This window comes from Diorhabda sublineata, chromosome 7 (genome assembly GCF_026230105.1).
Source record: "Diorhabda sublineata isolate icDioSubl1.1 chromosome 7, icDioSubl1.1, whole genome shotgun sequence".
In the NCBI taxonomy this organism is placed as follows: domain Eukaryota; kingdom Metazoa; phylum Arthropoda; class Insecta; order Coleoptera; family Chrysomelidae; genus Diorhabda; species Diorhabda sublineata.
In genome coordinates, this window is record NC_079480.1 from 8,819,849 (window position 1) to 8,843,432 (window position 23,584).

Sequence of the window (23,584 nt, forward strand, 5' to 3'; positions counted from 1 at the left end):
GAAGATAGCAACACAAGACGAAAGAGGAATGGACCATATAAGGACAAAGAAATACATATTAGACAGACGTTTTAAGAAAGAATAAAAGAGAGAATACAAAAATTATATCGAACATTTGTAAGAAATAAAAAGTTAGTCAAAAATTGGTAAAAAAGAACAAACTAAAAATATATAAAACATTGATAAGACCAGTGATTGCGCACGCCATGGAAACAACTCTCTTAAATAAAAAGGAAGACCTGAAGATATTACAGGAGATCGAGAGAGAATATTGAAGAAAAATAAAAAGAAGAACTGGGAAATATGTAACAGCACAAAGACTAAATTGGGCAGGACACATCATGAGAAGGAAACTTACAGAAATTGTGGTGAGGATTACTATGGCCTAGAGGCAGAGGCACACCAAGAAATACCCGAAGAAATCAAATTGAAGAAGATACCAGATTCCTAGAAATACTGGACTGGAAAGCCAAATGCAAAAACAGAAAAGAATGGAGAAAGCTGACAAATGAAGCTAAGATCAACAAAAAACAATAACAAAAGAACAAGGGGAGTAATCTACCCCAATAAAGGGATATGTAGGCGCCCCAAGCGCTAGCCATAATCCAAGTGATTAAACAGCATGATAATGAATAAGATAAATGAAATATTGAATAGAGAAATTAACAGTATTTATTGAAAAAATTGAATGATTTTCTCAAATATATACATTTATATACAATAAGAAATGTAAACAATTTTCAACAGAATCATATATAAGGAATTTAGACCCTGCCTTATAAATTGATGTAACCAAGGTGTGTTTGTTTAATTATAAATATTTGAATTTGAAAATTCCAAAATTTTTATTCGGTACCCTTTCATTGTAAACTTCCTGCTGAATCTTCATTTACACCCAGCTTCCCTGATTTGAATCTTCCTTGTAAATTAATAACAATAAGGTAGTTCAAACATTTTCCAATGTCACATATCACATATTTGCTTAGTTTATACAAACTGTTCGTTACTGCTGGCAGATAGATCTAGTAGTCTCCAAGCTGCTCTGGGGTCAGGCTCTGTTGCTGATCTACAAAGTACCCATACATAATTCACTCTCATTACTTTGTCTGGATCACCTTCAACTATGCTACCAGCTGCATCTCGAATTGCCATTACTTGTTGAGAAGTAAAGGAGATTATCAAAACTGGTCCCTGTTCCATTACTTTACCCATCACTAAATCTACATGATCAATATCAAGTATTTTTGATTCAATTCTATATCCCTTTTTATATGCTTCTTTGATAGGTACTGCAAAGAGATTGAAGGGGCCCTCATGGCACCAATCTTTCAAGATTTCTAAATCTCCTCTTGTCATGGCTTCAAGAATATTTGGAATTATATCAGTCTCGCATTGTTTTAAAAATCGTTTTGTATCGAATGTTGGATCTATCTTACAAATTTCTGTCAAAGTCTCAGACAGTTCAGTTTTTTGGAACAGTCCTCCCATGATATCGCCAACTTTTTCTGTTAGCATCCTCGAAGCACGTATAATTGGATTTTCACTTTCATCATATTTTAATTTCCAATCCATAACTTTGTGTACATAGGGATTATTTTCTTTAAAGTTTTGCCATGATTCATAGAATTTTGAGTCTTTGTGGAGTTCTATTCCAGTAGCATCTGTATTGGGTTCATAATATTTCTGATGTATCACTGCACTAGTTTCAGTTCGTTTTCTCAACTTTTTGGGGCTGACATATACTCTACCTAAAATAAATTGAAAACAAAGTTAACTACACAGTGTTAGAATATATTTTGGAGAACAGAAATATCAATATAAAATCGCTAACCAGCCTAATTCCAATAATATGCCAATAGGAATTTTGAAAAAAAAATTTTTTATGTATTTTAAAACTTTATTATTAATAATATTGTTATTCAATGCAAACAACTTCGAAAACCTTAAACCTTTTTTTTCAATTAATTATAAGCAATTAAAAATTGATGAAATTAGAAAAAATCACATGCCTCTATACACTCCATGATTGGTCATCATACTTATGACGTCATAATGTTATAGCTATTTAATAACAGTCTAACAGCCTTTATGGCTAATACACGCTACTAAACAATAATACCTAAAATTTATTGCTAAAAAATGAGTTGTTAGTTGGTTCCGATTAGCCATGTGTGATAAAGGATTTATTTAGGCAAAGTTTGATAATATTCCCGGTTTAATTCTGCTGAAGTTCGAAGTGCCAAGGCATCAAGGTAAGTCTGTTAAAAAATAATACAATAAATGGAAATATTCAAGTATTTATTCTCCGTTGTATTAAATATAATTATTTATTTCATAAATTGTAGACAATCGCGTGAGAGTTACGGCGATAAGCAATAATAATAATCTTTAAAAATATTTTGTCAGTTGTTTTTGTAGTATTCATACATAAAGATATAAAACATAAGCAATGACTTGTGAGGTTTGACATTTACAATATAAATTTTAATATTTAACAATGACAATAAAATTAAATAGATCAAAATACTGTACTTATTATTTCTAGGAGTACATTTCTTTAGCAAAATTTCCCTCCCTTTTGCTCAATTTTATAATCAGAGTACTTTTTTCCCGTTAATTCTCATTTTTTTTTGAGAAAATGACCATGTTTCCCTATTTTGGGCCCTTTTGAAGAGTTTGCTCTCTGATTTTTATGACAATGGAAAGAGCACTTCAAAATACATAGAAACACATGATTTTGACTAGAGCTCATGGAATAATGACTGGACTATATTAAAATATGATGCTTTGCTCAAAATGAAGATTTTTTGTTCATCAGCACTTGATTTATTATTCCTGAGTTTATAGAAAAAATTAAATGTTTTTAATCCTTCAAAGACCAACATGTCATTCAATGGATGGTCTAACATTCATAATGAACTGATAACTTGTGCAGCAATTACTGCTGAAAATAGACTGTCAATTAAAATATGAATCCATTGTAACAGATACTACAACAAACATGTCAAGCATAATTATAGAAAAAAAAAACAAAAACATAATAACATATGGATGTTCTGCCCTTATTTTGAACCTCTTGGGAAAAGATTTGGAAATAAAAAACATTAAGGGAACAAATTGTTAAATATTTCCAAAATAATCTTTCGCCAGAACAAATTTCAGCCAAGCAGAAGGGAAAACCTTAGTTCTGCCAAGATATGTACGTTGGAACACTATCACTGACTGTTTTTAGTGAGATTTGCTAGTCAAATATGAGAAGAAAACTGAAGAGAAATTGATACCAATACTTGCAATACAGTTGCGAGCTGCTGAATACTACCTGAATATTTTAAAACTTGTGGCAATTACCTTGAATAATTTGCCGAGGAAGAAAATCATTTGAAAATCTACAGTTATCCCCTGAAAAAATACGTATTTTTCTGCATCGATATGAGGAAGATTCAACTAATTCATCTAAAAAGTTGTATAGTTTAAAAGAGTACAAAAAAATCTTGAAAACGATCTAGAAATGTACAAACAAAGTGAGCTGCTGCCATTCAATGCCCAGTTGGAGTCAGTTCGAAATTATTGTTCATTCAGAAAATAACAACAGAACTCTCCAGTATTGACTGGTGAAAAGCAGGTGAAAAAGAATCTTTATAGGAGAAACTGAAAACATTTACATAAAAACACATTTTAGTGATGACAAGAGAGCAAATAGGAAAAGAATATGCCCAAACAGAAAAGGATCTTGTACATGAGCAAAAAGCAGAGGAAATTCCTCTGCGGAAAAACTTTGGTGATAAAAGTTTCAAATAACTTAGATGCACCTAAATGGCCAATCCTACATTTCAAATACAACTATGTCTCACTTTGGATGAGTGTATGGATCAAAAACAGGTTGAAATTTAGGAAAGCTATACCTACAAGAAAATACAACTTCAGCTTACAGCGAATATGGAAAAAGCTTAATAAGCTACAATTAAGATTTGAAGTGAAGAAAATGAAAATATACATAAGTAAATGATTATATTTTCAAAAAGTGCCCAATAAAAGAATTGTTGGCCCCTCACCTTCAATCAAGTCCTTCAAAGAAAATTGAAAATAATTTGTTTTTCTGTTTTTTGCGGTATTTTTTTAACTGTTGAGTATTTTGACTATTTCTTAGATAGATATTATGAAAGGTAAATAATATAACTGCTTGTGTGAATTAAAAGAGAAAGATGTAACAAATTTATGGTTTGATTTTAAATATAATTTTTATTAAAAAAATCCGATGGTTTAAATCAGGATTTTGATCTGCCCAGTTCTCATAGAATCTACTGAAATATCAGAAATAAGAAAAATAAATATACTATCTACAAACCTTCTATACTGGTATTGTCTATTTCCTGTTTAACAGCTCTAGTTGCTTGAGATATACTTTGAAATGCCCCAGTTTTACTGATTTCTTGAGCTGTTTCACTTAATTTGTGAGTAGTTTTACCAACTTCTTCAGTAAACTTTCCTGCTTTTTTAGCAAAATCAGATTTACTAGCTTCGTCTATTACTCCTTTAAGTTTCTGTTTAACAGAGCCTAAACTGTCTTTAAATACTTCACTACCTTTACTGGCCTCTTTCTCTACAGATTCGAATTTTTGGCGGGCAGCTTTTAATGCATCACTTTGTTCTAATTTTTGAGCTTCTTCCCGGAATTTTTTTAACGATTCTTTCATCTCTTTATTTTTCGACATTTCCTCTTTGAAATTTTCATAAAGTCGACCAATAAAAGAAGACCTCTTAGCGGGTTGTTGGGAATACTGCCGAAACTAAATAATATGAATTACATTAGTACTAAATCAGATATTAAACATTAGAGAAAACTTACCCCATTGTTAATAAAAACTCTAAATGAAACTCTGTGGAATCTGTACATCTTCAATTATGTATATTATTTGTTCGTCACGTTCTTAACATTCATAACCTTAAAAATAGATAATTCTAAATATTTATCTTTCTTTTTTGGGATGTTATATCGTGATAGAAGATGAAATTGGCCAGTAAATAAAGGCTTATGTATGAGTTATACAAAAAAATTATTTTTGTGACATTTTCATTGACCGGACTGACATGCGACTTCAAATTGAAAAGGTTTTAGAGGTTAGGTTGACTTATTTATTACATAACATTTAATAGTACACCAGAACAGTTAGTGTACAACTGTAAATTGACGTGTAATTACTCTAGTGAACAAAACAAACAAATCTATACTTCTGACTTATCTTTTGTTTTTCACTCAATAACAGCTGATAACTTAGTGTATATAAGGTCCACTGGATAGCTTTGACGAAAAGTTTTAAATTAGTTTCTTGTTATGTTATTTGTGTTTTATATCTAATTAATTAATGAAGACTAAGAAATGTTATCTAAACTAAAAAGTATACCCAAACTAGGTTTGTATAGCAAATTGCAATTTCAATAACACACATTTCATATGAATACTTTTCAGGGTTATTGTATGTTATAGTTTGACCCATGGATTAACCTTTGCACTTTTACTAATACACTCGAGTTACATAGGTTCTACAATTTTTATTTACGTTTTAGCAAAACAGGTGCATCTTCGGGTGAAAGAATATTCACAAATTACAACTCACTATACAGTACATCCAAGGGAAAAAGATCCAAGATGGAAGGGTATGTATTTGTTTATATATATTTCCAAATTATTTATTATAAATAGTCATCAAAGTTGGCGGTCGCTTTTTAATTGAGTATTGTAACCAAGCCAATTTAGAAATGAGATATTCTGAACAAAAAATAGGAAATACCTTAAAATTTCTTGTGTTTTTTATTGAACAGTGTATTCCAGCATAAGCTTATTCACAAGTTAATATAAATATTATAATTGGTGAAAGTTTCACAAGCAATATGTTTTAAGAGTACTATTATAGTTAGAATAATCTGTTTATATCAATTATGTGTAGATTATTTTTTTGATAAATGGTGACTTGAAATTAATTATTTCAATGTAAAAGGTGAAAAGGATGAACTTTATAATCAAAATATTTAAAAAAGTGTTCAGTAATTCTATCTATTTGTCAGAGTCAAGTAAGTATATAAATAATATAAAAATTTGATGTTTCAACCTGTTGAGGTCTTTATCAAAATATGACTTACTTGACTCTGACAAATATATTTATATTAAAATTTGGAGCTGTAAATTTTATTAAATTATTTAGGTCTTTTTTATCATTGATAGCTTTCTCGTTCTTATCAATATGAACTATTTCTAAATTTTCCCTTTTCCCTGTATTTGATTCTTTTTCAAGAATTTTCCAATCTTCATAATTGAGCATATGTTTTTTTGATATCGTGGTTTATTAATGCAGTTTAATTTGTTTATCGTATTGATGACCTTTTAGTCTATTTTCTAAATACTGAGATGTCTGCCCTATATAGACAGGATCACAATCAATATAAGATATTTGATGTATAGGTTATTCCACATCAATTTAACCAAAAAATAATAATTTGTTCCCCAAACACTTCAGCTTCTCATGAAACTTGCTACTTTTGTTCTATCTTCAGATATGAATAAAACCACCAAATTTTGAATTTTTATCTCACAGACTTTTTGACTTATGGCTCTTTAAAGTTTTGTGGTTTCTCAATTTCCAAGCCTTGGATAGTGCCAAGTAAAACTTTTATTAGAATAAAAAAAATTTTCATTCACTTATTTCACACCCAATCTTGGTAAAATTTTTAAGGTAGGTTCTTAAAAGTGTAAGGAATTGAAAAAAATATATATATAACAGAACCCTAAGTTGAACATAAAATATAAAAAAAATATATTTTAGAGGTTTCAAAATCTTAAAAATGCAAGCATGGCTTAGTGTAAAATTAAATATCTCAAAAATGGAATGAGATAATCAAGAATTTTTTCTCTCTAAATTATATAATTATAAAATAGGCTTCAATTTAATGAAATAAAATGTTTGTGTATTTTCTGTCTTCTATTTATTGAAGCCATTGCAATTTACAATATATTAATTACAAGCAATGTGAAAGTTCTCCTGGTTTTAATGAATGGGTACAGTTTGTTGGAGAAGAATAAATTCCATTTTAATATTTGGAAATCATAGTTCACTATTCATTGTATTTGAAAGCTTAATTTTATGCACTCGGTTGATAATTGATTTGTTCTTCCTGTCGAGGTGTGTGGAGTCTCAACCACTGCAAGAATATGCGGAATAAGCACATCACATACATCATCTCGTTTTGGCCAGTAAAATGAGGGGGCCGATCTTGCCAGATGAAGAAATTTTACTCTTACGTCTCCGTCGTCTGTGGCAACATTTGTTGTTATTCCAAAGAACCAGAGATTGTCGCATTTTCAAGCAATGCAGTGATAGGGGTACAAATTTTCTTCTTTCACATTTAAAGTCAATTCTCTCCTTAAATTGTTCGTTAGGCTAAGGTGTTCATCCGTACTGATTCGCCTTGCTTCTAATGTACCAGAATATTCCAAGGGTCTGAAGTTATGAAAACCTCTTGTACCTGGAAGAGTATCCATGTTTTCAAAGCGTGTTTCAAGCTGTCGGAGAATGGTATCTGCTGATTCTTTAGAAATTAAGTAGCAATTTATTTTTTAAATGTTTGATTTACAAAAGTTGTAAAAGGTAGTTGCAATCAGTATTTGGTCTTGAAGAGGCCTTTGAAGACTTGCTTCTCTCGCTAACCTTTTAACAGTTCCTCCAACACTGTCGCATTCCATTATGCCAGTTTTTCTATTTTTGTTGTCAATTCATAGACAAATTCATCAATAGCTGAAGTTTTGTGTTATTATCTGTGATTGTATATAGCTACCCACTTCGTTTGTAAGAATGTTGTTAGATAGTCTTTCGTTGGACATTTTTCACATCGCTTAAACATGCAGTTTTCAGATTTCCACATAAAAGAAGATTCTGTAGATCTTTGTGACTCTCTTCCAGTTTGCTGCATGTATTAAGAGCAACACATTTTGATGATTGGTACAAATGACATAAACAGATTGCATTCCACTAGCCATCTGACGTCCGTTAAAGAAGAATTTAGAGAATTTTTATAACATAAGTTAGTTTGTGGTATTCTGTCAGTTTTAATAGCCCTACATTACACTGTCCATTTCTAATCAAAATTGATTTAAAACTATGTTAAATTTTTCTTCTTTACAAATACATTATAAAAAATAAAAACTTAAATCGGCACTCAGACACAGACACTAACACTATGTTTATATCACTGTTAACTCTAGGGACACTACTAACAGACTGGCTCATAACTAATGTTGCAACTTGCTCAGAGTAGATTATCTGCCTGTTTATTTCTGTGGTCTAATCTATTATAAAATGAATGAACTTAGGTTCAGTAGTATGTTAAACTAAGATTTCTAAATGAACATTTGAATTAAAAAACAAAATGTAGAAGCATCTTATACCTTCTTATAACAAGAGTGCTTTTTGTTAAATTGTTGACATTATTAATTATGGTTTTTGGAACCATCTGTAGCCATTGAGATAGTACAACCTCCCATTGCTGGTACTTAATATATTGTAACTTGCAATGGTCTCAATAAATAGAAGGAAGAAAATACACAAAAATTTTATTTTATTAAATTACAGCCCATTTCATGCAGATAATAAAGGGGGGAAAATTCTTGATTATCTCATTCGATTTTTGAGATATTTAATTTTATCCTGAGCCATGCTTGCATTTTTAAGATTTTAAAACCTCCAAAATATATTTTTTTTATACCTTGGGGTTCTGTTACATATTTTTTCAATTCCTTATACTTATAAGATCCTACCTTAAAAGTTTCACCAGATTGGGTGTCGAATAAGCGAATGAGAATTTTTTCTATTCTAATAAAAGTTTTACTCGGCACTATCCAAGGCTTGGAAATTGAGAAATGACAAAACTTTCAAGTGCCATAACTCAAAAGTATATGAGATGAAAATACAAAATTTGGTTGTGTTATTCATCTCTATATATAGAAGAAATGTACCAAGTTTCATAAAAATCTGAGGTGTTTGGTGAAATTGTCTTGTTGAATTGACATGGAATGACCCATATCTCGTGGTTTGTTAATGCAGTTAATTTTTTATCGTAGTGATGACCTTTTAGTCTATTTTGTAAATACTGAGTTGTCTGCCCTATGTAGACAGTGTTGCAGGCAGTAGAAGGTACATGATGTATAATATTATTTCTTTTGTTTTTTGGTGTTTTAGATTGTAGTTTAGTGAAATAATTTTAATAATATATTATGTACTTCATAAACTAATACCACATTTATTGAAAGAATTCAATAGTTGTTGGGAAAATCGTTGTACATATGGCAAGGAAAAATGTTTTATGTTTAGTTTTTGTTTTCTTTCTTAATTTATTATAGATATCCTTTTCTTGAATATGTTGATTATCATTTTTTTCTTATAATTGTTTTCTTTCAATGCATTTTTCTATCTATCAGCCGAACTTATTATCACTGATCTTTTTTGTGACAGGATGACATGAATTGAAGTTCAAATATCCTTAGGACCAAAATGTATTCTGTTTAATACATATTCTGAGCTTTCGAATACTAATGTATTCATCATTGGGAACTGAAATTATGATCAGAATACAATGTAAAATATATCCCCGATGATGAATACATAGTATTCGAAAGGTCGGAATATATATTAAACCGTGTACACTTTGGTGTTTAATTTGCCACACTCTTACAACATAAGCGTATTTTTAGATGTCAACATGGAGAGGTTCACAGACGAGACAGATATACTTATAGTAGGGGGTGGACCAGCAGGTATGAGTGCTGCTATTCGAGCAAAGCAGCTTGCAGAAAAAGATGGCAAAGAACTCCGTGTATGTTTGGTAGAGAAAGCTTCTGAAGTAGGTGGGCATATATTATCTGGAGCTGTGATACAACCATCAGGTTTAAACGAATTAATACCAGATTGGAAAGAAAAAGGAGCTCCACTTAATACTCCAGTAACCGAAGATAAATTTGGATTTTTAACTGAAACTAGCAGATTCAATATTCCCATTTTCAAAGGTAATCGTTGGTTATCTAATCTTAATTTCAAATGTGACTTATATTAATAGAGTAATCTTGCCATTTTGAAATTGTGGCTTCACTGTATATAATTTAGCTAAAATAAGATTAATTTGTTCATATTATTTCCTTTTGATGTGTATGTTGAAAGAAATGAAAATTTACAATAATTTCTGAATTACTGCTTGAAGATGTTCGGACTACTAGAAGATCTACTAAGGTCAACTGCCTGTGATGCAACTGTTTTGAAAGGTTGCAAACCAGTTGATCTTGCAACAGTATTGCACGTATACGACTTGTAATCAGTTTTAAATCAGTTGGTGCAGCAGGCAACGCAGAGTACAGAGAGAATATTGGATCCATCCTTACCTAAGTCAAAATGTGAACTCTAGACTGTTCGTAGCAGCACAAAAACTGTCTCAGACAGATAGAACGTTTATAGTCGAATGTCGATAAAAAGCCGTTTTTCCACTTCTTCCTCAAATTTGAGGTTTAGTTCTTGATCGCTCATATTGAAAAAATAAACGAAAATGTGATAATCAAATCAATCAACACCTGCAACATAACTGCGACTGTGAAATCATAGTCACGTACAACCGATTGCATACTTGTTTTTTTTTAGCTGTTTCCAAGGAACCAAACGATCAACAACTAATGAAACTGGATGAAGCAATCGAAGAAAAACGGCCAGAATCGTCAAATCGGAAAGGTTTTGTGTTGCACAATGATAATGCAAGACCCCACACATCTTTGGCAACTCGTGGGAGACTATTGCAGCTTGTCTGGGAAATGATGCCACATTCCTCATTCAGCCCTGATCTGGCGCTTCCGATTACCGTTTATTTCGAAGTTTGCACAATTCTTTGAATGGTCAAACTTTCACAAATGACGATGACCTTCAATCACACCTGGTTCAGTTTTTTGCTAATAAGGTCCAGAAATTTTATGAGCGCGGAATCATGAAGCTGAAAGATGGCAAAAGGTCATTGAGCCAAATGGAAAATATATAATAGATTAAAAACTATTCTTTGTTAAAAAAAAATTTATACTACAAAACCGAAATTACTTTGTCAACAACCCAATATATTGGAGTCACCATTAATGAATATCGATTGTAAAAATAACAATATTTCAAATTGAAGGCAGATATTTCATGGACATTCAAGGTTAAAAATGATGAGAAAATAAAAAATATACACATCCGGAATAAAAAATTTCGTGAAGAATTTTTTATTTACTTGATTGAAATCGAGACACATGCACACAATCTAGCAGCTTGAAGGGTAACTGATCGTTTTTTATTTCCTCTAAGTTATAACAATTTCATTTTTTTTTATGATAATAGTTGTATAACATAACACATCAGTTTTTTGATTGGGTGCATTTGAATTATAACATGCTCAAATAAATTATTTTTTATTTGCTACTTATCTGTATGATTCTTTTTAAACTAAGGAACAATTTAGCACCTTATATTCTTCCTATAGTCTAAATTTTAAAGTTCAATAGGTTTTCATGACGCTTGAGTAAATCTCATTGTAATCTTTTGGCCCCTCTTCCTCTACTATTATTCAATTGTAAAACTACTTATTTTACTAGGATTACCAATGGACAATCATGGCAATTACATAGTTCGTTTGGGCCACGTTGTAAGATGGTTGGGAGAACAAGCAGAAGCATTAGGGGTTGAAATATATCCTGGATATGCAGCTTCTGAAATTTTGTATCATCCAGATGGTAGTGTCAAAGGAATTGCTACAAATGATGTTGGTATTGCAAAAGACGGAAGTCCAAAGGAAAGTTTCGAACGAGGTATGGAACTACATGCTAAATGTACGATTTTTGCTGAAGGTTGCCATGGACATCTATCAAAACAGATTATCAAGAAGTTTAATCTTAGGAGCAATTCCGAAGCTCAAACTTATGGAATAGGTAAGACTTGTAATATTCGACAACAAATCCAAGAATAATTTTTTTGAAATGATCTCTGTACATTCACTATAAATGTTTTATTGATTATTTTTTATGATAGAATTATTTCAATCTTAATATTTTTTAATAGCTTCCGATAATTGATTTGTAGGACTAAAAGAATTGTGGGAAATTGACCCCGCGAAACACAAACCTGGGAGAGTAGAACACACGTTTGGCTGGCCATTAGATATTCATACTTACGGTGGTTCATTTCTCTATCATCTCAATGAATCTACACCAATGATAGCTGTCGGCTTTGTAGTTGGACTTGATTATAGTAATCCATACCTAAGTCCTTTTAAAGAATTCCAGAGGTTTAAGCATCATCCTTCTGTAAAAGGATACTTTGAGGGAGGTAACAGAATAGCTTACGGTGCTAGGGCACTTGTCGAAGGTGGACTCCAAAGTCTACCTAAACTGACTTTTCCTGGAGGATGTTTGATTGGAGATTCTGCAGGTGAGTACTAATTGTTTAGTATCAAATAATTTTCAAAACTACCTAAGATTGAAATGGAAGTGTATTTTATATTCAACCACCCTCTATACCAGAAGTGGGGAACCTACGGCCTCTTTGAGTTTTTTGTGTGGCATTTATAAAAGATAGTTCTAATATTAATTATTATCTAATTATATATTACGACAATTTGAAATATAATAGAATTACATAAAGCCAATATGTATATAAGTTTCAGTTGACTACTTGTGGTAATAGCCAATTGTATGTCCAAAAGTTAGAACTGCACCCAGTACAAAATGGTAATAGGCATTAACCGCAGCACATGTCAATATGTCACGTAGTTGGCGATCTGTGGCAACCTGCAGTAAATTGTAGGTGCTTATAGCAGTTAAAGGCCGTTTGACATGATGCAAGGCAACATTCAAAGAATTGCATGCAATTTATTGTAAGGTCAATATATTGCATAGATGAATACTTAACAGTATGTAAGTCTCTTGCCATTACGTCATGGTTGCCACTAGTCAAAATTCCATAAGTAAAACTTGACAATTTCCTAACCTCACATCTTATTTAGTATTTGTGTGCGGTTTAGAAATGAAAATAACAATGCTAGGTGAAGTAACCAAGAAAAAGAGTCAGTGCATCACTACCAATTATTATATCGTCTCTACCTTGCTTCTGGAGTCTAATGGACATAAAAGACCACCCAGACGATGGTGGCCATACCCTGGCTGGATATAACAAGGAGGAACATGAGTTGCACGAATTTCAAATTTTTTGACAAACCTCTTATACTACTTTAAAAATTGATATCTGATGGTTGCATTTTAACTTTTGCAGTCAATGTCAAATAAGTCACTAACTAAGAGATTAAAAAAATATTTTATATTGTAATTTTGCGATTTTGTACATCATTGTAATATTTTATTTATTCTATATAATTTCACAAGTCACTTTCGTAGGCAAATCAGCTTATTATTTGTAGGATTTATCAACGTACCGAAAGTAAAAGGCACTCACAATGCAATGAAAAGTGGAATGTTGGCAGCAGAGAGTGTTTATGAAGCAATAAATAGTGAAAAACAACGAACTGAAGGATTTGAACCAAAAACATATGGAGATAATTTGAAAAATAGTTGGATTTGGAGGGAATTGAGACAGGTTAGAAATATTAGACCTAGTTTCCACAATAGGTTCGGATTATATGGTGGATTGCTACATAGTGGAATTTCTATTGTTCTTGGTGGTAGGGAACCATGGACATTAAAACACGGAGGTAAGGGAAAAGAGTTTTCAATATTTATTATATCATATTAATGTCTTTAATAAATAAGCTCATTATATTTTACGTTCAGTTCGAAATTTACCTCTGTAGTGGAAATTGTATTTGTTCGATTTTATTGTCTACGTTCATAAATACATATAGTCTAGTCAACAAATTCAAAATTTTAAAAAATAAAGATAAACGTTCTACAAATAGGAGCAGTAGCTCGTTGGATTCGGAATCACTCCTAGAAAAATGTTTTTGAAGTATTTTGGTGCAGGTAAAAAATTGCAAATGTTATTAACAAAATAAGGTAAAAAAATGTTATTTAGTTTTTCATTAATTGCTCGAAAAATTTTACTATCTAAGCAATTTTGCAAAAAGCTCGTTAAAGAGGAGGAAATTTTCAATAAAAAACTTTCAAAACTCCATCTCCAGTATTTATAATTTTAATTTGATGTTGAATATAACGCTTCGCGTAGCTGTTACGGCACTCGCGCTCCGCCACTAACAAAAATATTTTTTATAACATAAAATATCATTTTAAAAATATGAAAAAATTCTTGAAAGGATAGAGTCCCGTTGGAAAAAAAGTTAAGCCCGGGACTTACAAAAAAAAATTGGTTCCGTTAGACTGGCACTAGATTGTTTAATTTTTTGGGAAAAAAATGAAACATTGCGCTCATGCCTCGTGGTCTGGAAAACAAAATTTGGTTCTATGGACAATGTGGCATGAATGTATTGTCTCGGAAAAATCGTGTTTATTCGTGTCCGCGTCGCCGAGTTTTTAGCCGGTATTCGGTTCTCAGTTTAATGGTGATCACTACGACATTAACTATTTGCAAAAGTTGTGCGCTATGGACTTCTAGGAGAAAGATCAACAACGACTCCAGTAATTATGGGACGAGCTTATGTCTGACGAGGATATAACAGCTGATAATGATCTATATGCAGATAATGGCTCATCAGATAAATATATTCCCGATGAAGGAAGTCAATCAGAAATAGTAGTAGAGCAACATCGAAAACGGTTGAAAAATAAGACCCTTTCACATAAAGAACAAAGCACAGGATCCAGTATATCTTTCAATCGAGTGAACATTAGTGAAGATAATCCGTCTGATCTGGCTGAGACCATAAGTTTATTCAATGTTGTTTTGCTACAAATGTATATAATCATATAGTAACTAACTAAGAGAGGAACGATGATTATGGGAGGCAGCTTGACCAAAATCGAGGCAGATACAGGCTGCCGCTGCTTAACTCTGCCTCGATTTTAGTCAATCTCAGTCCATAGGCATTAGTCCTCTGTTAGTTATTTACTTTATGATGTAATAAATTGTTTTTTTAGATACATCCCTAAAAATTAAGGCCGTTATTGCCGAATTTCAAAATGATTCTGGTAACAACTCCAAACCAGAAGAAGAATCCAGCACCTCAGACATACAATGGAAGTTGGTAGATAGTTCCAATTTGGAAAGATTTCCCTTCAATGAGAAAGTTGAAACCAAGCCTTAGTACTATGACCTTTTTGATAAAGAATTCGTGGATGTTTTCAAGTTATTTCTGACTGACGATATTATAAGCTATATAGTTTATGAGACAAATACTAACCAAAAAAGACAATCCCAAAAATTTAAATCCAAGTCTTGGAAACCTACAGAAAGAAATTGAAAAATTCTTCAGAGTTATTATTTGGATGGGTCTACTAAAAGAACCACAACTACGGGATTACTGGAGTACAAATCATCTTTTTGAAAACAATTATAAAAACATATGACTCGAAACCAGTTTGAACAGCTAGTGTCCATGCTTCATTTCAATAACAACGAGACTGCCACAGAAAAAGGCGATGTAGAATTTGATAAACTTCATAAAATAACTCCCTTGTTACAGAAACTCACTGAAAGGTTTCAAGTTATTACTAACCCTGGAAAAAATATTTGTATTGATGAGACGATAGTTCCATTTTAGACATCTAAAATTTAAACAGCACATTAAAAACAAAAAACCAAGTTTGGAATAAAACTGTACAAACTCTATTTAACAATGGATATACTTACAATCTCAAAGTGTATTGCGAAAAAGACAATAACGAGTCAAATAAAAATGCATCATTCAGTGTTGTAACGCATCTTACAGGCGAGCTTCTAGATAGCGGTAGAACGCTTTTCACAGATAATTATTATACAAACGTAATTCTTGCACAAAAATTGCTAAAACGCCACACACACTTAGTTGGAACCATAAGATCGAATAGAAAACTAAACCCTGCTGAAGTTGTGGGAAAGAAATTGATTAATTCTAACAACATAACATACAGTTGAAGGAAAAACAGTCCATCTAAGAGGTAGGGATATTGAAAAACCACTTGCAATTGTGGACTATAATGAATTAAAGGCTTTTATTGGTTTTTCAGACCAACTAAAAGCATCTCAATCTTTGAGACGGGGTATAAAGTGGTACCGAAAATTAGCATTGGAGCTTTTATTCGGTTCTGCAATAGTAAATGTATAAACTAAAATGCTTTTTATCAATAAATTTTTTTTTAGAACTTAGTAGAAAGTTTATATTAGTCTCCGACCGGTAATAATAAACGTTTTCCACATATTTCGTCATATTTTTACTATCCCTAATTTAAAAAGATATATCTTATACAAAAGAATTCTTAAACTAATATCTCATATAATGTCTAATCATAACAGGGTATTCTAAATGTACAACAAGATGGTTATCACCAATTAGAACTATAATGAAAATTATAAAATCTTTCAGAGATTAACATTTTTTTCTTTTAGATCCTGATCATAAAAGGCTAAAACCTGCCAAAGAGTGCAAACCAATCGATTACCCAAAACCAGATGGTAAAATCAGTTTTGATCTTCTCACCTCTGTTGCACTTACTGGTACTAATCACGAAGGTGATCAACCTGCACATCTAACACTTTTGGATGATGATGTTCCTGTGAAAGTTAATCTTGCTAATTATGACGGTCCAGAAGGAAGATTTTGTCCTGCAGGTATATATAGTTTTCAACCAGAACTTCTATTTTTAGTTTTAGAACTTTAGCATAATAGAAAAAACTGAAAACTGTAATGAAATAGAATATGTAACTCTACAGTTCGTGCAGTTTAAAAGTTAATGCAAGTCATAGAACAAGTATATCGTCATATATTTGACCAATGTTGGCATAATTTCATAGTAGTTATTGTAGAATTGAAATACAATATGTACCTTTACAGTTCATACAGTTTCAAAGTTGGTGCAAGTCGTAGTACAAGACGTATAAGGTCATATATTTTCGACCAATGTTTAATTTATTTAATTTAAAAGAAACAGCCTTGATTACAAAATTGCAACACATTTAAAGATTGAGTAAAAGGATTAGAAAAAAATATTTTTTTGCAAATACATAGAGACTTAAATTATGCAGAAATGTATTTGATTGCTTTATATGCGAGTAATGATGTAAATGGTTATGCACAATTAACAGTTTTTGATCAGTATATAATGAAAGAAGAGTGAATAAAACAGTTTTGATGAATTTTCTAATATTCATTGGTAGAATGATTTAATGTTTTTATGTGACATCACTTTTAATGAACGGAATAAAAAACTTCAAGGGTGAGAACTAATTGTTTTAATGATATTCAAAAAACATAAAAATATTTATCACTACACTTGATATCTTTACATTCAAGAAAATGGAATAAAAATTATTGAATGATTATGCAAGAAGTAAATCAATTTAAAAAGTGGGAAAATATATTTAATTTTATTTTATATCCACATAAAATGATATTTGAAACAATAGAGTTAACCGAATTTATGTGGTTAGGATAAATTTCAAAACAGTGTAGTATGGAAAACAAAATTTGAAAACTTGATTTTGGAAGTGGAAAGGAAAATGTGCAGATAATATTGATTCCACTGTAAAAAATGAAAATATATTAAATGTATAAGATTCGTTACCAAATAATTTTATATCAATGAAGAAACTTTCAAATGCTCTTTTAACGATGTTTGAGGCCATATATTTGTGTGAAAAATTATTTTTATCAATGAAATTTGTGAAATCTTCAAACAGAAATGAATATTAATAAAATTATTGATAGAAATATTAATAATATTTCTATCAACGTCACTTTGAATATTGAATACATAAGTATTCGAAAGCTCGGAAAATATATTAAAATTAGTCTACCTTTGTGTTTCATTGCCACGTTCCCTATAAGATAACGCTCATAATATTGCTGGCAAAGATTTCGTTAAATATATATATATATATATATATATATATATATATATATATATATATATCAATAATTTCTTTATTCCTTCTTCAATCAAATACTTAGTGACCCACCAGCTAGATTTTTCAAATGGTTCGCCTGACTGACCTATACATTCAGTAGATTTCTATATCAATGCCACTTTAGATTCTAATAAGAATGTTTTTTTATTTTTTCAGGAGTGTACGAATACGTTCCTTTGGAATCGGGTGAAGGTATGAAATTGCAAATAAACGCTCAAAATTGCATACATTGCAAAACTTGCGACATCAAAGATCCAACACAAAATATCAACTGGGTCGTACCAGAAGGTGGCGGTGGACCAGCATACAATGGAATGTAAAATAGAAGAACGAGTTAGAATAAACTAAAAGTAAATCATATTCATATATCAGCATAATTTTATTTGAATATTTTGGAAAGGTATATTTTGAATAATGCTGCTATAGAGAATATGATGGTGTATAGTGTAGTTAAACATAACAAAATAACTGTCAAGACTTTTCAAAATCTTTTATTCCTAAAACTGGTACTTCCTTAGCTTCCATTTCAATCTATTATTGGGAAATAAAGTGCACCAATATAATATTAGGTAATAAAAAATGTCACAAATATAGTATCAAAATTGGTTCATTCCAAGTGCAGTAAAGATGACACAGTCAGTTCTGAAATTACTACTAGTAAGGTGGAAAAAGAAATAGGAATAAATAGAGAGCATAAGTCAAAAAAATCGAGGAAACTGTATAAAGGATGTAAGGATTGCGAACTAGCGCTATGCATCCACGAACAAAAGTAATTGGAATTCTAGGTCAAAGACATTTCCCTCTATTTTTCTCTTGCTCGCACTCCCTTGATTTCTTTATGTATTTCCGTCCCCACTTTCCTCATATCTTCTGTTTTTGTTGTATTTGTAGTTTCAAGACCAAAAAGTGTTGTGTTCGCATCTGCTCCTCGATACGATTTGACATCTTATATAATGATTTTCCTTTTTTTGTTATTAGCATGAAATCTGATTGATATCCTGACTATGGATTTCTCAAATTAGAAAAAGAAGCCACATTTTGCAGAAACCATAAAGCTGCTCTTCTACAATATCAAATCAATAATGAATTTAATAATTGTTTTTAATTATAAACATGTAATTCTAATAGAATGGAGCACATGTTCATTATCACAGGCTAGTTGGACATTATTTTAGTTCAGTGACGGATTAGCTTAAGAATATTTGTAATTTAGTAACTAAGATACTCTAACTTGCTTTGTCCTCATTGAGTTATCTTTAGACCCTTATCACATTTTAAAAGAATTAAAATCAAACATGCATTTTGCTAAAGCCTTTTTTCACAAATAATTATCATTTTCATGGATCACGGAAAGGTTTGGGTTCAATAAAAGGCATTTGGGCATTGAAATTTTCATTGCTTTTGTTTAATATTCCAACAGAAATCTAGACTAAAAAGACTCTTGCTATTTTTTAGAATTTTGTATCAATGACATAGGAGCTCATATGCTGTTATAATACTTTATGGGGTACTTTTCAACTATCATGGTACAGTGATAGTTTTTAAAATGTACAGTGTGTTCCAAGATATTTTGTATCTCAACTTCAATGAACATTAGGTTCTTATTTATGGAATAAACATTAATAGATATATCTGCAAAAACTACAAACTCGCTATATTTTTTATAAAATTTGTATTTTATTATTATTCTATAATTTTATATCTACATTTTCATTTGTTTTTATAATATTGAATTATAAAATGAAATTTTACATGGTGTATGTTTATTCAATTGTAAATCTGAGAGAAAGATGGAATAAATTTATTTTTGAAGTAGGAGCTTATTACTGTTTGCAATTTACAACTTTCAGACATTATTGTCAGTTTGCAGGTGGTAATAAGTCAAGACTAAATATCTTGGAACGATAATTGACAATATTGCATGTGATAATGTGTTATCACACACAGCTAAAAATATTTCTTTAGATTATTTTGGAAAGTCTTGTTATAGAATCGCCTGATTAATGATAGGCAATTTCACTAATAACTTTAAATTTTAAATAGAGGAATGTGAAATATTTTAATAAGATCTTTTTTGATAATTATTTTTACACAATTTAATTGTATGTAAATATTACGGTAAATGTTTTTGAAATATACAACTGATGTTATTTTTTTACATTTCTCATTTAATGTACATATCTAGTAATTGTTATTGTTTAAACTATTTATAAAGAAAGAGATAGTAAGACCTTGCTTAACGTTGTTTAGTTTAGCGATCTTTTATTTTATCCTGGGGATTATCTGAAATTGTGTGCAACTAGGCTTCCAAATATGTATATATAACATATCCGAAACAGTGTAATTGTGTTTCTTTTTCATCATTTGAAACATTTATTGACATTATTGTAAGTATAAACATCATGGGTGATATTGAAAAACAAGAAAAGAAGCAACTAGAATAAGCATCAATCTCAAATTAGTGCTGTATGGAATTTGGTAACTTCTTAAGAATCAAGAAAAAATACTGTCATTGGCAACTGTAACTACGTCAAGCTCAACTAGAATGTTCCGTTCTTAAAATATTATTATAGAGGAAAATGGAAAAACGACTGTATATGGATTGACGATAAAATTAAATGCAATATGCCAATAAGTCATTCTATTATAATTGAAAAAACTAGAAAAATTTTTAATTACATTCAGGAAGAGGCAGTCGAAGATGGTTTAATAGATTTAAAAATCAAAATAATCTCCACAACATAAATATTACAAGGGAAGCAGCAAGTAGTAATACGAAAGTGGCGGCTGAATTCCCAGCAACAGTGAAAACAATGATTGAACAAGGAAACTATCCTCCATCCGAACATTTCTAACCCTTAGATATCCCAAAAGAAATGAAAACCAAGATTTAAAGCTTCTACTGGGTGATAACCCAAGCGGAGACTTCAAAGTAAAACCACTATTAGCTTACCAATCCCAAATCCAAAAGCGATGAAAGACATATCTTCCTAGATCAACTTAACATATAATTTGGAAGTCTAATAACAAATGATCGATAACTATGAAAATGTTCCCTTATTGATTCACTGAACATTTCTGCCCGTCTGCTGAACAACAAACTTGAACAAAGAGCACTACTATTAATTGATATTGCTCCAAGCCACTCAACAAATTTATCAGACTTAACAACATGCAATCCGGTCGAAGTAATTTTCTTGTTGCTAAACCCAATTGCCTTTATTCAACCAATGGACCAATGAATGCTGTAGAAACCATAAACCTTTCTTGGAGAACATTTGGCCAAATTTAGTAAGAGCGAAGACATTGGACACTCTGTTGATATAGATGAAATAGTGAAATTAGCAAAACAAACCGGTTAGATGAGATAAATGTGGAAGACGTCGAAGAAGTAGTTCAAGTTCAATTAGTATTTCTAATGATGAGGTCAAGGAATTAACTGAACAAGAGGAAAACGAAAATATTGATACCAGTGGTTGCGAAGAAGAATAAGAAGTACTTCCAATGGCGTTTGTAAAAAGGAGTTTGACCACTATAACTGAAATTATTGGCCAATTTGTTCAAAATTTCAACAATTCAAATGCAAGATGGGGTATTATAGATGCTTTATCCACTTATCAACAAATTCTAACAGAACGCAAATTACATTAGATATCTTGTTAGGATAGCCAAGTTCAGCGCTGTTTCGTATTATGACCTTAATTTACTTTAATGGAACGTAATCTACGCGTTAAACGGGACCTTACATTTTTGTACTATACTACATTGTTATTGATGGGAAATATATATTTACATACAATACAAGTTTAATTTAAACCTTTTACCTACCCAATTATTTATAAATATTTATTTCAAGACGATGATGATTAGATCAGATGAGTTTTATTTTCCACCATTTTTCCACTAGCTGAAAGCATTTTTCAAATTTTTAAAATTATTGCAGATGATGACAGTCTCAAGTATAGTGAATATAGTTCTGAAAATTTCTATGAATGTTCCTTTCTTGATTATATATGTTACTCGGTCAAAGAAAAACATTGTACCGGGTATCCCAATAAGAATGGCTCTCGGCCATATCTCGAAAACCGTTTATAGTACAGCTTCGGGAAAAAAATTTATAACAAAAGTGACCCCGAGAAAAACCTGGAACCCACAAAGTGGTAGGTCTTCGGCTAGAGGGCGTAATTGAATACCAAAAATTATCAAATGAATAATTTACAAATTTTACCTAATTAAGATGCATTTAAACTATGATTATCGAATTCTTCAAGAAATTCAGCATATATTTGATTTTACAAGTTTTAGCCTATTTCTGCAAATAAGAGGTGGGGGGAAGCGGGAGCTTTATTATGGAAAAACGCCTGTAGTCCAGTTCTACTTAACCTATCTATGCTATTTATTTATTTTTTTAAATCTAGTTATCCTTGAAAAATGTTTAATGGAAACATGCAGTTTTAATTAAGGAATATAAAAGTAGATCAAATCACCAACAGAATAGCGAAAACCGTATGTCGATACTTTTTCTTATTACGAGATATCCTAAAAAATGTGTAAATTTTAAACATTTTCCTTTAAACATAAATTACTCCGGGTTGACTGAACGGATTTCAACAGATTTTGACTCCTCAAAATTGTCTTTCATTGTTCTACTAATAATAGTTCCAATTATTATGTCAATATTACTTATGCTGTCACCGGGAAACTGACGACCTAAATGTTCAAATTGTCGCCCATCATTTTCGATACAAGCGTTTATTCTTTGATGAGTAGATTGAACAGCAGTCTCAATTTCTGCTTTCGAAATACTCTGAATAACGTTTCGTATTCTCTCGATTCTTATTTCTAGTAGTAGGTCTTTAATCCAGCCCCAGAGATAGAAATCTAGAACGGTTAAGTCTGGTGACCTGGCTAGCCAAAAAAATAGGCCTCCACGTACTATCTACCTATCAGGGTCAAGAATACGATAATCATAGTATAAAAGCATCTTAATCAGGCAAAATTTGTAAATTATTCATTTTATAATTTTTAGTATTTAACTACGCTGTCTAGCCGTGGATCTACCACTTTGTAAATAATTTCCAGATTTTTCTCGAGGTCACTTTTGATATAAATTTTTTTTTTCTGAAGCTGTACTATAAACGGTTCCCGAGATATGGCAGAGAGCCTATACCAGAATTGCAGAAAAGTCCATTAATTTTCTCTTCCAAATATACTCATGCATAAATTGGGGTCATTGTTTTGTTGGAAAATGAATCCATCTTTAATCGTAGGAGGAACGGCATTTTGTTCTAAAATTTTTTCGCACTATTCATTTTTCATAATTGCGTCAATTTTGATCAAGTTGCCAGTTCCATACCTTGAAAAGCAACCCCAGACCATAATTGAGCCACAACCATGTTTGATTGCTGGACCACACACTCTGGCTTCATCTTTTCTTGGGCAATGCGTCGAACATAAATTCTTCGTCTTGTACCAAACTTAGATTCATCGGTCCAAAGAACGCACTTCTATGTTTATTTCTC

The 23,584-nt window shown here is 31.2% G+C and overlaps 2 protein-coding genes across 2 annotated transcripts; one reads left to right on the top strand and one right to left on the bottom strand.

Annotated features, from left to right (window-relative positions):
- Window positions 1-649: 649 nt before the first annotated feature.
- On the bottom strand, window positions 650-5,142 carry LOC130446470 (mitochondrial import inner membrane translocase subunit TIM44). The gene is made up of 3 exons (XM_056782746.1): window positions 4,847-5,142; window positions 4,346-4,787; window positions 650-1,748 (listed from the first exon to the last, which is right to left on the bottom strand). The coding sequence occupies exons 1-3, from the start codon at window positions 4,892-4,894 to the stop codon at window positions 988-990; spliced, it is 1,251 nt and encodes a 416-aa protein (XP_056638724.1). The 5' UTR covers window positions 4,895-5,142; the 3' UTR covers window positions 650-987.
- LOC130446469 (electron transfer flavoprotein-ubiquinone oxidoreductase, mitochondrial) lies at window positions 5,116-21,861 on the top strand. Its single transcript, XM_056782745.1, has 8 exons — window positions 5,116-5,411; window positions 5,566-5,655; window positions 9,740-10,051; window positions 11,651-11,983; window positions 12,135-12,482; window positions 13,468-13,758; window positions 16,545-16,766; window positions 18,219-21,861. Exons 1-8 carry the CDS (start codon window positions 5,378-5,380, stop codon window positions 18,380-18,382), a joined length of 1,794 nt encoding a protein of 597 aa, XP_056638723.1. The 5' UTR covers window positions 5,116-5,377; the 3' UTR covers window positions 18,383-21,861.
- The last annotated feature ends 1,723 nt before the right edge of the window (window positions 21,862-23,584 follow it).